This window comes from Brassica rapa, chromosome A10 (assembly GCF_000309985.2).
Source record: "Brassica rapa cultivar Chiifu-401-42 chromosome A10, CAAS_Brap_v3.01, whole genome shotgun sequence".
NCBI lineage: Eukaryota > Viridiplantae > Streptophyta > Magnoliopsida > Brassicales > Brassicaceae > Brassica > Brassica rapa.
In genome coordinates this window covers 10,320,855-10,331,710 of record NC_024804.2, presented here as the reverse complement: position 1 = coordinate 10,331,710, position 10,856 = coordinate 10,320,855, and the positions used below count along the sequence as shown (strand labels likewise).

The following is a 10,856-nucleotide window of genomic DNA, read 5'->3' as shown; positions in this document are numbered from 1 at the left end:
GACGCGAGTTATCACCTAGTACATATTATTGAAACAGTAAGATTGATTGATAATTATAAATTTAAAATTAAAACTTTAAAATCGTAACAGTATGCTAACAAAAAAATGAATATATTATGAATATGCTAAGTAGATATATTCTAAGATTCTTTTTGTTAATAATATACTAGAGATACGATTATCAAAACAAGAAACATAAAATAATTATAGTCTGCAAGTTTATTTATTACGACATTAATACATCATTTTCCTTATTTCTATCAACCAAAATATCAAAACAATTATACTTTTATTTTTTACCAAGATTTTCGGTAACAATAGATTTAACTCATTTTATAATTTCTATATGACAATTTGGGGTTTAAACGGGTGTACAAATTAAAATATTTAATAATTTGGATAATTTTTAAATTCAGGTATCCATTTGATTCTCGGTTTGGTGTTAATATTTCGGTCTGAGAGATATATGATATGTTTGGTTATTTATAATATTCAGTTCTGTTTTACTTTTTTTTCATTTTTGTACGATCCAGGTCGCGGTTTCAGATAAATGTGTTGAAACCTATACACAAACTTATATAGAAATTTAATTAAAAAAATAATAATTAATTTCGAGAATAAACTCGCACTTGGGTCAAAATCTAGTTGCTTTTTAAATAGTACTAGATCTCGATCCGCACAACCGCGCGAGTTTTTGTTTTCATTTATTTTTATATAAACATTTTGTTTTCAATTCTAAATTGGTATATATTATAATATATATGTGTCTGTCAATTTTTAAAACATAATAAGTTTACGGTATATTTTTTCATTGAATAGATTGTTTCAAACTTTCACATGTATTTGTATCTTTTTTTATATATATATTTTCGGATTATTATTTCATTATTAAAATCGTAACTATATATATAAAGATTAGTAAAATATTATTTTATTGTCATATTCAAAGATATTGTAACATTTCACAAATTTAGAAAGTTTTTACAAAATTAAAATTTTCCCTTCATAGATTTATATTATCAAGTAAATAATTAAACATTTAGGTTTTGTTTAATGTTTAAAATAAACTATATAGTTTAAAATTTGTTTTCATTGGTTTAAGGTAGTAAAGACTAATCATTGTTAGATAATAGGGGAAATTGCCACAAATACCACATTCATAGTACCACTTTTCATGTTTACACTAACCACTTTTACCATCACTTTTAATGAAGGGTAAAATACAATTATACCCTTAGGGTTAACTAATCTAGACTTAGGGTTTAGAGTTGAGGGGTGGGTAGGGTTTTTGGAATGTGAAATTTATGATTCTAATAAATATATAAATACTTAAAAAATATATAAAAAATTTTTAAAATAGTTTCAAACATAATTTTCGTTTTTCAAACAGAAATTTAAAAACAAAAAATTAAAAAAATTCGAAAAAAAATTAAAATTTTTTTTTAGAAAAAAGTTCGAATTTGAAAAATTATAATTCGAAAACATAAATTTTTTTAATTTTTTAATTTTTTTAATTTTTTATTTTTAATTTTAATTTTTTTACTTTTTATTTTTTATTTTTTTATTTAAATAATGATTTATTATATATATAAATAACAAGGGCATAAGAGTCTTTCGTCACTTAATGAAAAAGGCATTTTTGAAAATGTCTCATTAGTGGTGGTAAAAATGAAAAGTGGTACCATAAAAGTGGTAAACATGTAATTTCTCCTAGATAATATGATTTTTGTTATTAAAAAAATATTTATAATTTTAAAAGTTAACATCGACAAATATTTAAATAATTAACATATGGAGGTATAATATTACAACATTAAATTATATCTATTTAATTTATATTATCTATAAATCTAATAAATCATCTATTGTTTAAATCCAATTATTGATAGTACAATAAAAATTTCTGGTACGCCCAAAATTTAAATGATAAGATTAGAAAGTAAATGTATCATAAATTTTTAGAAATAAGTTCATTTTAAAAAAAATTATAGAAGAATCAAGGGTGTGACTTTTGTTTTAATATATAAGACTAGATTTTGACCCGCGCTTTGAAAGCGCGGGATTATTTTCGAAACATTCCAAATTTATTTGATATAAATTTGTATTTTAATTGTATCTACACTTAGATATTACGAATGAAACATTATATTCAATGTTTTGAAACCCGATCCAATCCGCAGTTAAATTGCCAAATTCGGTAGTTCATAAGTAATCCATTTTAGTTTTAAAAAAACTGTTATTTAAAAATTCTATAAAACCCGTAACAACCGCTAAAACCCGAGATCTGGTTATCGGTTGAACTGATAGATGACCCAATATGTAATCCGGTTTGATTTATTATTATATTTTGAGTATTGTAATATATATTCATGAACGTTCAGAAGAATAGTGAATATATTATGAAATTGATATTCCAATTTTAATACAATTTTAGTCCAACTAAAATTCCATCTTGTTAATGGATTAATATTTGAGTGGATGCATGTTAAAAATAAAATAGATTTGAGCAATAATGTGTATACGTCTATTACAAATTAATGATTTACATTTTCAAAAAAAAGTATAATTGTTTATTTAGTTATTAGATACTTTTTGATGTTTTGTCTATGGCTTATTTTAAATTTTAAATTTAATTTCATTATTCGCATTAGAAATGTAAATATTTATAATTTTAATTTTGATATATATTTTAATATATTTAGTTCTTAATTTTTTTATAATTTATATATATAATTTTATTTTTAAGCAATTAAAATATTGACTCTTACTCTCTGGCTTCGATTTATGTTAATGTAATGTTTTATGATATATTTGTGTTAATATATTTGTTCAATTAGTATATATTTGATATATATATTTTATGTCTGTTTGAGTAATCCGTAAAAAATATATTCATAAAACTATCAATAGTAACATGTTACATCATATAATTACTGTTAATATTTATTTTATAATATGTATTTATATATATTTTAGTACTCTACTATAAGAATTATATTTTTATGTATTTGGTGAGGGTTTTGAACAATTTTTTTTTTTTTGCATTTGGATTAATATATAGTTGTATATATACGAATGAATATATATATATATATATATAATTATTTATTACATTAATAACTAAAACATAATTGATTAGTTATTTGAATTTTGAATTAATATAAATTAAATTCATTAGTTTAAAAAATAATAGATTAGTTAGTTAGTTCCTTAATTTTAGGTATAATGTATATTTAACAATTAAATTAGATATGAGTAGAATAATAGAAAATGTAATTAAATATAATTGTCCAACCTAGACTATTTGTAAGTAGATAAAAATTGCTTCTGTTGTATTGATGTCACTGCTGATTAAACTATTTTTGTGTAGAAATCCAAACCAATATTGTATAATTTTGGATAAACCGATTCGGTTTTAGGTGGGAAGGGTTAAGCCAAGAGCAGTCCGGAACCTGGATTGTAAGTTATAGCTGAATTTGATTTGATTGGAGAGTATTAGGCTTTGTCGAATAGACCGAGAGTTGGGATCTTAGAGCGTGGAGCGTTGAGCAATATCAGATGGCGAACTATTTGGCTCAGTTCCAGACGGTTAAGAATTCATGCGATCGCGTCGTCGCCGCCGGTAAACTTCCCACGACCTGTAGCGTTGCCGTTTTGTATTATGCTTTTCCTTCATTTGATTGCGGAGGCTTGACCAGAGATTCCATGGATTATGCGTTTTGTTTCCGTGGATCTCTTACTTAGCTTCCCCCATTTGTGACAGTCGAAGATGTGTCTGATCTGTGGCCCACGGTTAAAGGTTTGTTTGAAGAACATCAGCCATTGAAAAGAGCCTTGTTGACAAACAACAGGACTCGTAACCCCGTGCTCGTTCACAACTTGCCCGTTGAATTCATACTAACCACAGACGCCAGACTTCGAAGTCGATCTCCTCAGGAGCAGTTCTTGTTCTGGTTCCGAGAACCTTATGCAACTTTACTTCTTGTCACCTGTGAGGTACTCTTGTCTTTGTGTTTTCGTTATGTATCTCTCTTCCTTTGCTATATTTCTTTACAGAAGTATCTTTGGCCTTGCAGGATCTTGATGAGTTTAAAAACATTCTTAAACCACGTCTGAAATTAATTGCCCAGAACGATGAGAGGGAATGGTTTATTGTATTTGTATCTAAGGCTCACCCAAGTAACGACCAAGCAACTAAATCTGTCAAGAAAGTGTATGCCAAGCTTGAAGTTGATTTCAGTTCTAAAAAGAGAGAAAGGTTAGGGGGATTGCTGATTGGGGCAGTGTTTTTTTTTTTTTTTTTGCTTCAATACATGTGGCCAAATAGCATAGTTAAACCATACTGAAATATAATTTTAACAAAACGTAGAATAGAATAAACTGTTGCACAATCCCCACTAATTGGAATGAAGTTATCTGTAGATTAGATACTGTAGGTATGCACAAGGGGTGGACACGACGGCACATTTTCATTTGCTTGATCTGATTTACTGAATTTTCCTATGCCATTGATGCTCTTCTTATGATAAAATTTTTACGATACTGTTAAGGTGCTGTAAGCTGGATATACATGGCCCCAACGCAAATTTTTGGGAGGATCTAGAATTGAAGATTACCGAGTGCATCAGGAATACCTTGGATAGGCGCGTTCTATTCTACGAGGATGAGATACGCAAGCTCACCGAGCAGCGGTTTATGCCAATATGGAACTTTTGTAACTTCTTCATCCTGAAGGTTTATCTCTCTTCCCAATGTAGATGAATAAATGGTTCAAAATCCTGTTTCTTCCTTTCTGTAACGTGATTTTATACGGTTTTGGTCAAGTCTCTGAGATGGAGAATTCTTGCCCCTTCTGTTATCTTCCATAGAAGAATGTTCTTACTGTTCATATGTTGAACGTAGAAATACCAACATTGGTCCTTGCAGTCATATTTGCTCAAACTTTTCTTATTTTCTCAAAGGTCATAATATCATATTCTATCTCAGGAAAGTTTGGCTTTTATATTTGAGATGGCTCATCTTCATGAAGATGCATTACGTGAATATGATGAACTAGAGCTCTGCTATTTGGAAACAGGTTATTTTCCTACCCCTGTGTCTCTCTCTCTTGCTTATCCGTGGCAATAAAAATCCACGATTTTGTATATTTATTACGATTCTGCATTTGACAATCCTTGCATCTATCTTTATCTTTAAAACCATTTGGGGTCTGTAGTCATCCAACAAACTGATTTCCTTTTCCGAGTTATTTTCCTGAAAAATAAGTAATTTGTCATGCATTAAACTACGATGCAGTTAATATGCCTGGAAAACAGAGGGAATTTGGAGGATTCGACAGTGAAGATGACAAAGCTTCGCTGCTGAAACCAGGAAGCAAACCATTGACACAGATTGTGCAAGATGATTCTTTTAGAGAATTCGATTTTAGACAGTATCTCTTTGCCTGTCAATCCAGGGTTAGTGTACACAAGAGCCATCATATTGATCAGTGTCCTTTTCTGCTTTCACAATTGTAGCTTTATTTGTGTATCAACGTTTTCATCAGCTTACCTGCATGTGTTTTTATTGCAGCTGTTGTTCAAGTTGAATCGTCCTTCTGAAGTTTCATCCAGGGGTTACTCTTTTGTTATCAGTTTTGCAAAGGCGTTGACCCTCCATGAGGTAGCCTATACTGTACTAAAGAAAGGCCTATTATCATAACTCTGATTTGTTGATTTGACCAACCTCATTTTTCCTCATCTTTCTATATTTTTGTAGAGTGTGCTGCCCTTCTGTTTGCGGGAAGTTTGGGTAATTACTGCGTGTTTAGCGCTGCTCGATGCAACTGCTTCTCATCACCATGATGGAATTGTTGCACCTGATATTGAGAAGGAATTCTACCGTCTTCAGGGTGATCTCTATTCCCTCGCACGGGTTAAGGTAAAACTCTTCTTACTTTCAAAATCCGGGGAATGAATACAACCCTTGTTTCTCAATTTGAATGGAGTTCGCCGTTGATATTTATGTTGTGAGGTGGTATAGGGTTTGTGTATGTAGTAGTTTGTTTTATGTGATGTCCAAGCACTGTTTTGTTGTTTTGTTGGTCGAATACGAATTTAATAAGACACCTATTTTCAAGTGTTTATACCCATTGAGATGTCTTTATGTTCATTGCAGTTCATGAGGCTTGGATATTTGATAGGATATGGAACAGACATAGAAAAAAGTCCACTAAACAGGTACCAGTCTATTTCTGTTATAGTATGTTCATTTTCTTGTTAATTAGATAAATTCCTTCTCAACGACTTCTTGTGAAGAAAGGGTTAACCAGTTAGTCACTTTACCAAAACAAAGCAAGTCTTCGTTTGCTTGAACTATGTAGTAACCTCTACACAATTTTTGGGCAGTGCTTGTCTCAGTATGCTGCCTTGGCCAAAACCTGCGGTCTGGCCATCTCTTCCACCAGATGCTTCCTCTGAGGTGCTTGAAAAAGAAAAGGTATACGCTACATATTATGTTGCTTGATTGTGTTATCTGATAGCATTCTTATTGAAGCCAATCATTCTTTAGATTCAGGCTAAGAGTTAGTTGTGTTTGCATAGCCCGTCTTCAAACAGACATTATTTTGTTTTACCAGTGTATTGTAGTGGACATGAGATCTAGGTCTCCGTAACTATATTTACCATCTGTTTTATTTTTTGGAATGCTGATCTCCTAGTTTTGGTACAGACTATTCTTCAAGCAACTTCAAGGACCAAGCACTTTGGTATTCAACGGAAACCTTTACCCCTTGAACCATCTCTTCTTCTACGTGTGGCTAACAGAAGAAGGGCTTCTCTTTCTACTGGAAATATTCCTGAAATATTTGATGGCCGCCCAGGTTTTACTGAAGGGTAATGATTTGCTTTTTAAATCATGTCCTTTAGCTCTTATTGTTTTCAAATGTGTTAGCACTTGTTCTCAAATGTTTTGGAAATTCCCAGGAAGTATTGCAAATCATCACCTTTTGTTATTCTTTGAGGAACTAAAATGATATGTTTATATTCCGACAGATCAGGTTTAGAAGCGTCTCCCATAACACCTTCATCACTTAAAGTACAAGCACCTCCCATGTCAAGAACAAATTCTTCACCTGGAAATTTTGAAAGTCCGCTAGATAGGCCTATGAGGCTTGCTGAAATTTTTGTTGCCGCTGAGCATGCACTGAGGCTTACCATTTCAGATCATGATTTGTTGAAGGCATTGTCATCTACTCAGGATTTCGAGGTAGCGTAAGCTCAACAGCGCAAGCCACTTACATAGATAGTTAAGCTTTTGATTTTAATTCTTCTCTTTCTTCTAGCTTCTCATGTAAAATTTTTGTTGTGGCAGCATAAATATCTTAATCTAACCAAAGGTGCTGCTGAAAACTATCACCGTTCTTGGTGGAAGAGACATGGAGTCGTTCTTGATGGTGAAATTGCAGCTGTCTGCTTCAAGCACGGGAAATATGATTTGGCTGCAAACTCTTATGAAAAAGTTTGTGCTCTTTATGCGGGTGAAAGATGGCAAGATCTACTGGCAGAAGTCTTGCCCAATCTAGCCGAGTGTCAAAAGAATCTTAATGATCACGCTGGATACATGTCATCTTGTGTTAGGCTACTTTCGTTGGATAAGGGTTTATTCTCCCCCAAGGAGCGGCAAGCTTTTCAGATCGAGGTTGTCAATCTTGCACACAGTGAAATGGAAAACCCAGTTCCCTTAGATGTATCGTCATTGATCACATTTTCTGGAAGTACTGGCCCTCCGCTTCAGTTATGCGATGGAGACCCTGGAACTCTATCAGTTACTGTGTGGAGTGGCTTTCCTGATGATATCACCCTTGATTCGCTTAGTCTTACCTTAGTAGCCACCAACAACACCGACGAAGGCGGCCAGGTTTGCCTCCATTAGACATGAAAGTTCTCGTCCTTTTCTTTTATGAATTTCACGTTCTTAAGAACTACTGTATGTATTTGAACTGGGTTTCAGGCCTTAAAGAGTTCTGCTGCAACTGTGCTAAAGCCCGGAAGGAATACCATCACATTTGCTCTGCCTCCACAAAAACCTGGTTCTTATGTCTTGGGAGTTGTTACTGGTCAGATTGGGCGCTTGAGATTCAGGTCTCACAGCTTTTCGAAAGGTGGTCCTGCGGATACTGATGACTTCATGAGTTATGAAAAGCCAACCAGACCTATCCTGAAGGTAAACGATCCCCCAATATTAAGAAAATTTATTACGGATTGTGGAATAGTAGAAAATCATTAATTATACATGCATGAGTAATGATACTCTGATGCACATTTGTTTCCTTGGTTGATACTTGATACGATAGACTTCTTATTCCTCAGGTTTCCAAACCAAGAGCTCTGGTTGATCTTGCTTCAGCAGTATCTTCTGCGCTGCTTATAAATGAAGCACAGTGGATTGGTATCATAGTACATCCTATAAATTACTCACTGAAAGGCGCCATCTTGCACATTGACACTGGTCCGGGGCTAAAGATTGAAGACTCATACGGCATTGAGATGGAGAGATACGTGGAAACAGATTGTGATGCTGGTACATCAAAAGCTGAAGTTTCTGTAGAAGATAGCCCTGTCTCTCCAAAACAGGATTCAGAGGTACTTAACCTCTGCGATGGTAAAATAGTTTTCTCAGAATGGGCAAGCAATGTCAGTTCTATTATGTGGGTTCCTGTTCGTGCATTGAGTGAGAAGCTTGCCAGAGGTTCATCTTCAGGTTTGCAGCAATAAACTACTTTTCTGATTATCACATGTCTCTTGTCACATCCTCTTGCTAACAATATTTATTTATTTTGCGTTAACAGTCACTCCACTGAAACAAGATATTCTAGAGGGAATGAGAACTGTAGCTTTAAAACTTGAATTTGGGGTGCATCATAACCAGATATTTGAGAGGTATTGTATTTATTTCTTGTTATGACAAATCTTATCATATTGTTTTCTTGTTCCACATCAGCGGTTTGGCTCCCAAAACAGTTCCATTTCCTGATCAGTTTTCCCTCTGATTTTGTTATGTGAGCAGAACCGTAGCGGCACATTTTACCGACCCTTTTGACGTGACTACAAGGGTCGTAAACAAATGCAACGATGGCACTATGGTCATGCAGGTAACCAACTTGACCTCATTTAAATTGATTTTGTTATTCTTAACCTCTCAGTCCTCTCATCACGTCAATTCAAGGTTATTAATCAAGTAATTCCTAATTACAGGTTATGCTACACTCCCTTGTCAAGGCCAACTTGATAGTTCTTGATGCTTGGCTTGATCTTCAAGAAGGATTTTTTCATGGAAAAAGGGATGGAAGACCTACATCAACATTCTTTCCGCTTGTTGTGTCCCCAGGGTCTAGAGCAGCCGTTGTGTTCAGTATATCCCTAGATAAGACGATGTCCTCAGGTATTCCTATTCTTCCGAATAACTATTAATTTTACTCAGTTTCTTACTTTAGATTTTACTTCTGCTCAAACACAGTTTTAACTGATAACGCATCTGAAACTTGGAAGCTATTTCTGGTTTAGAATATTACCAAGAAAGTGTGATAAAAGATACTGTAACATAGAGTCTATAGGAAGATTCACACCGTGTCAAAACTCTTGTTCTTTTCCTCCTGAAGTCATTTATGCATGTTAGCATACAAAATGACATTCGCGTACTTGTATTAACTGCGAACTGACTAATTGTTTGCACAACATAAGGGAAAGATTTGCAACTACCAGAGAGCATCCTGAATATCAAATATGAAATCAATGGTGATAGAACCGCTGGAGCACACAAACCAGTGGATGCAGATCACTCTGGATCTGATTCTGAAAGGAGAGCTTTGGTGTTCAAGAGTGCTATCGTTTTGCAGCGTCCAGTGCTTGATCCTTGCCTTACAGTTGGATTTCTCCCACTTCCTTCTGATGGTCTTAGGGTGGGGAAACTTATTACCATGCAGTGGAGAGTCGAGAGGTTGAAAGAACTCAAGGGAAGTGAAGCCGTAGAACATGTAAGTCATATCCAGATTGAGCTAGTTAATGTAGCTTCCTGTAAAAAATATCGGCTCATCAACTGTTATTGTTTATTTACACAAGGATGAAGTGTTATATGAAGTCAATGCAAATTCGGAGAATTGGATGATTGCGGGTAGGAAGAGAGGCCATGTGTCTCTCTCAGAAGAGAAAGGTAAATAACATTTTCTTCTTCTCACTTGTTTTATTTTCAAGAAATACAAATGATGATATGTTGTTTCCTTTGTTGGGCTTACAGGTTCAAGAGTAGTAATCTCGATACTATGTGTCCCATTAGTAGCGGGTTATGTTCGTCCTCCTCAGCTCAGTTTGCCGAACGTGGAAGAAGAAAACGTAAGAAGCAATCCACCGGGTCCTCACTTAGTGTGTGTCTTGCCTCCACTTCTCAGTTCTTCCTATTGCGTCCCTGTTAAGTAGAGAAGGTGGTTCACTTTTAACTTTTCCATACTCAACTCGAAGTTTCATTAGAGTATCTGCTACAACCAATATCAAAGAATATGTCTTTTATATTTGTTTGTTTCTTTCTTTTTTTTTTTAATAGAAATATGAGAGAATTGAGTTGATGTCAATGAGGTTGAACTTTTCTTGTATTTAAACCATGTTTGTATATGTCGATTACTGAATTGGTCATTTGTCATCGACCTGTCGTTTCTTCTAGTAGGAATGACACCACGTTTAGATATTAGGATCAGGTTATTGAAAGAACTATTTTAAAAGATCAGGTAACATAAATCATATTAAAAAGATAAGAAACATCTCATCACAAGTTTATTGATAAATTTATTGTTTGAAAATCAGTACATCGATAGTGGCATACTGAGG

The 10,856-nt window shown here is 33.6% G+C and overlaps 1 protein-coding gene across 2 annotated transcripts; it reads left to right on the top strand.

Annotated features, from left to right (window-relative positions):
* Positions 1-3,358: 3,358 nt before the first annotated feature.
* LOC103844894 (trafficking protein particle complex II-specific subunit 130 homolog) lies at positions 3,359-10,691 on the top strand. Of its 2 annotated transcripts, none has more exons than XM_033282792.1 (21): positions 3,359-3,622; positions 3,764-3,996; positions 4,077-4,258; positions 4,551-4,734; positions 4,987-5,077; positions 5,296-5,456; positions 5,572-5,661; positions 5,758-5,919; positions 6,157-6,218; positions 6,387-6,477; positions 6,709-6,872; positions 7,032-7,245; positions 7,351-7,896; positions 7,990-8,202; positions 8,349-8,739; positions 8,828-8,918; positions 9,046-9,130; positions 9,234-9,420; positions 9,720-10,011; positions 10,091-10,188; positions 10,273-10,691. In XM_033282792.1, exons 1-21 carry the CDS (start codon positions 3,559-3,561, stop codon positions 10,449-10,451), a joined length of 3,780 nt encoding a protein of 1,259 aa, XP_033138683.1. In that variant the 5' UTR covers positions 3,359-3,558; the 3' UTR covers positions 10,452-10,691. The 2 variants fall into 2 exon arrangements, with proteins under 2 accessions (XP_033138683.1, XP_009119968.2); XM_009121720.3 differs by having other exon boundaries at positions 3,559-3,622; positions 9,720-10,012; positions 10,098-10,188.
* Positions 10,692-10,856: the final 165 nt, after the last annotated feature.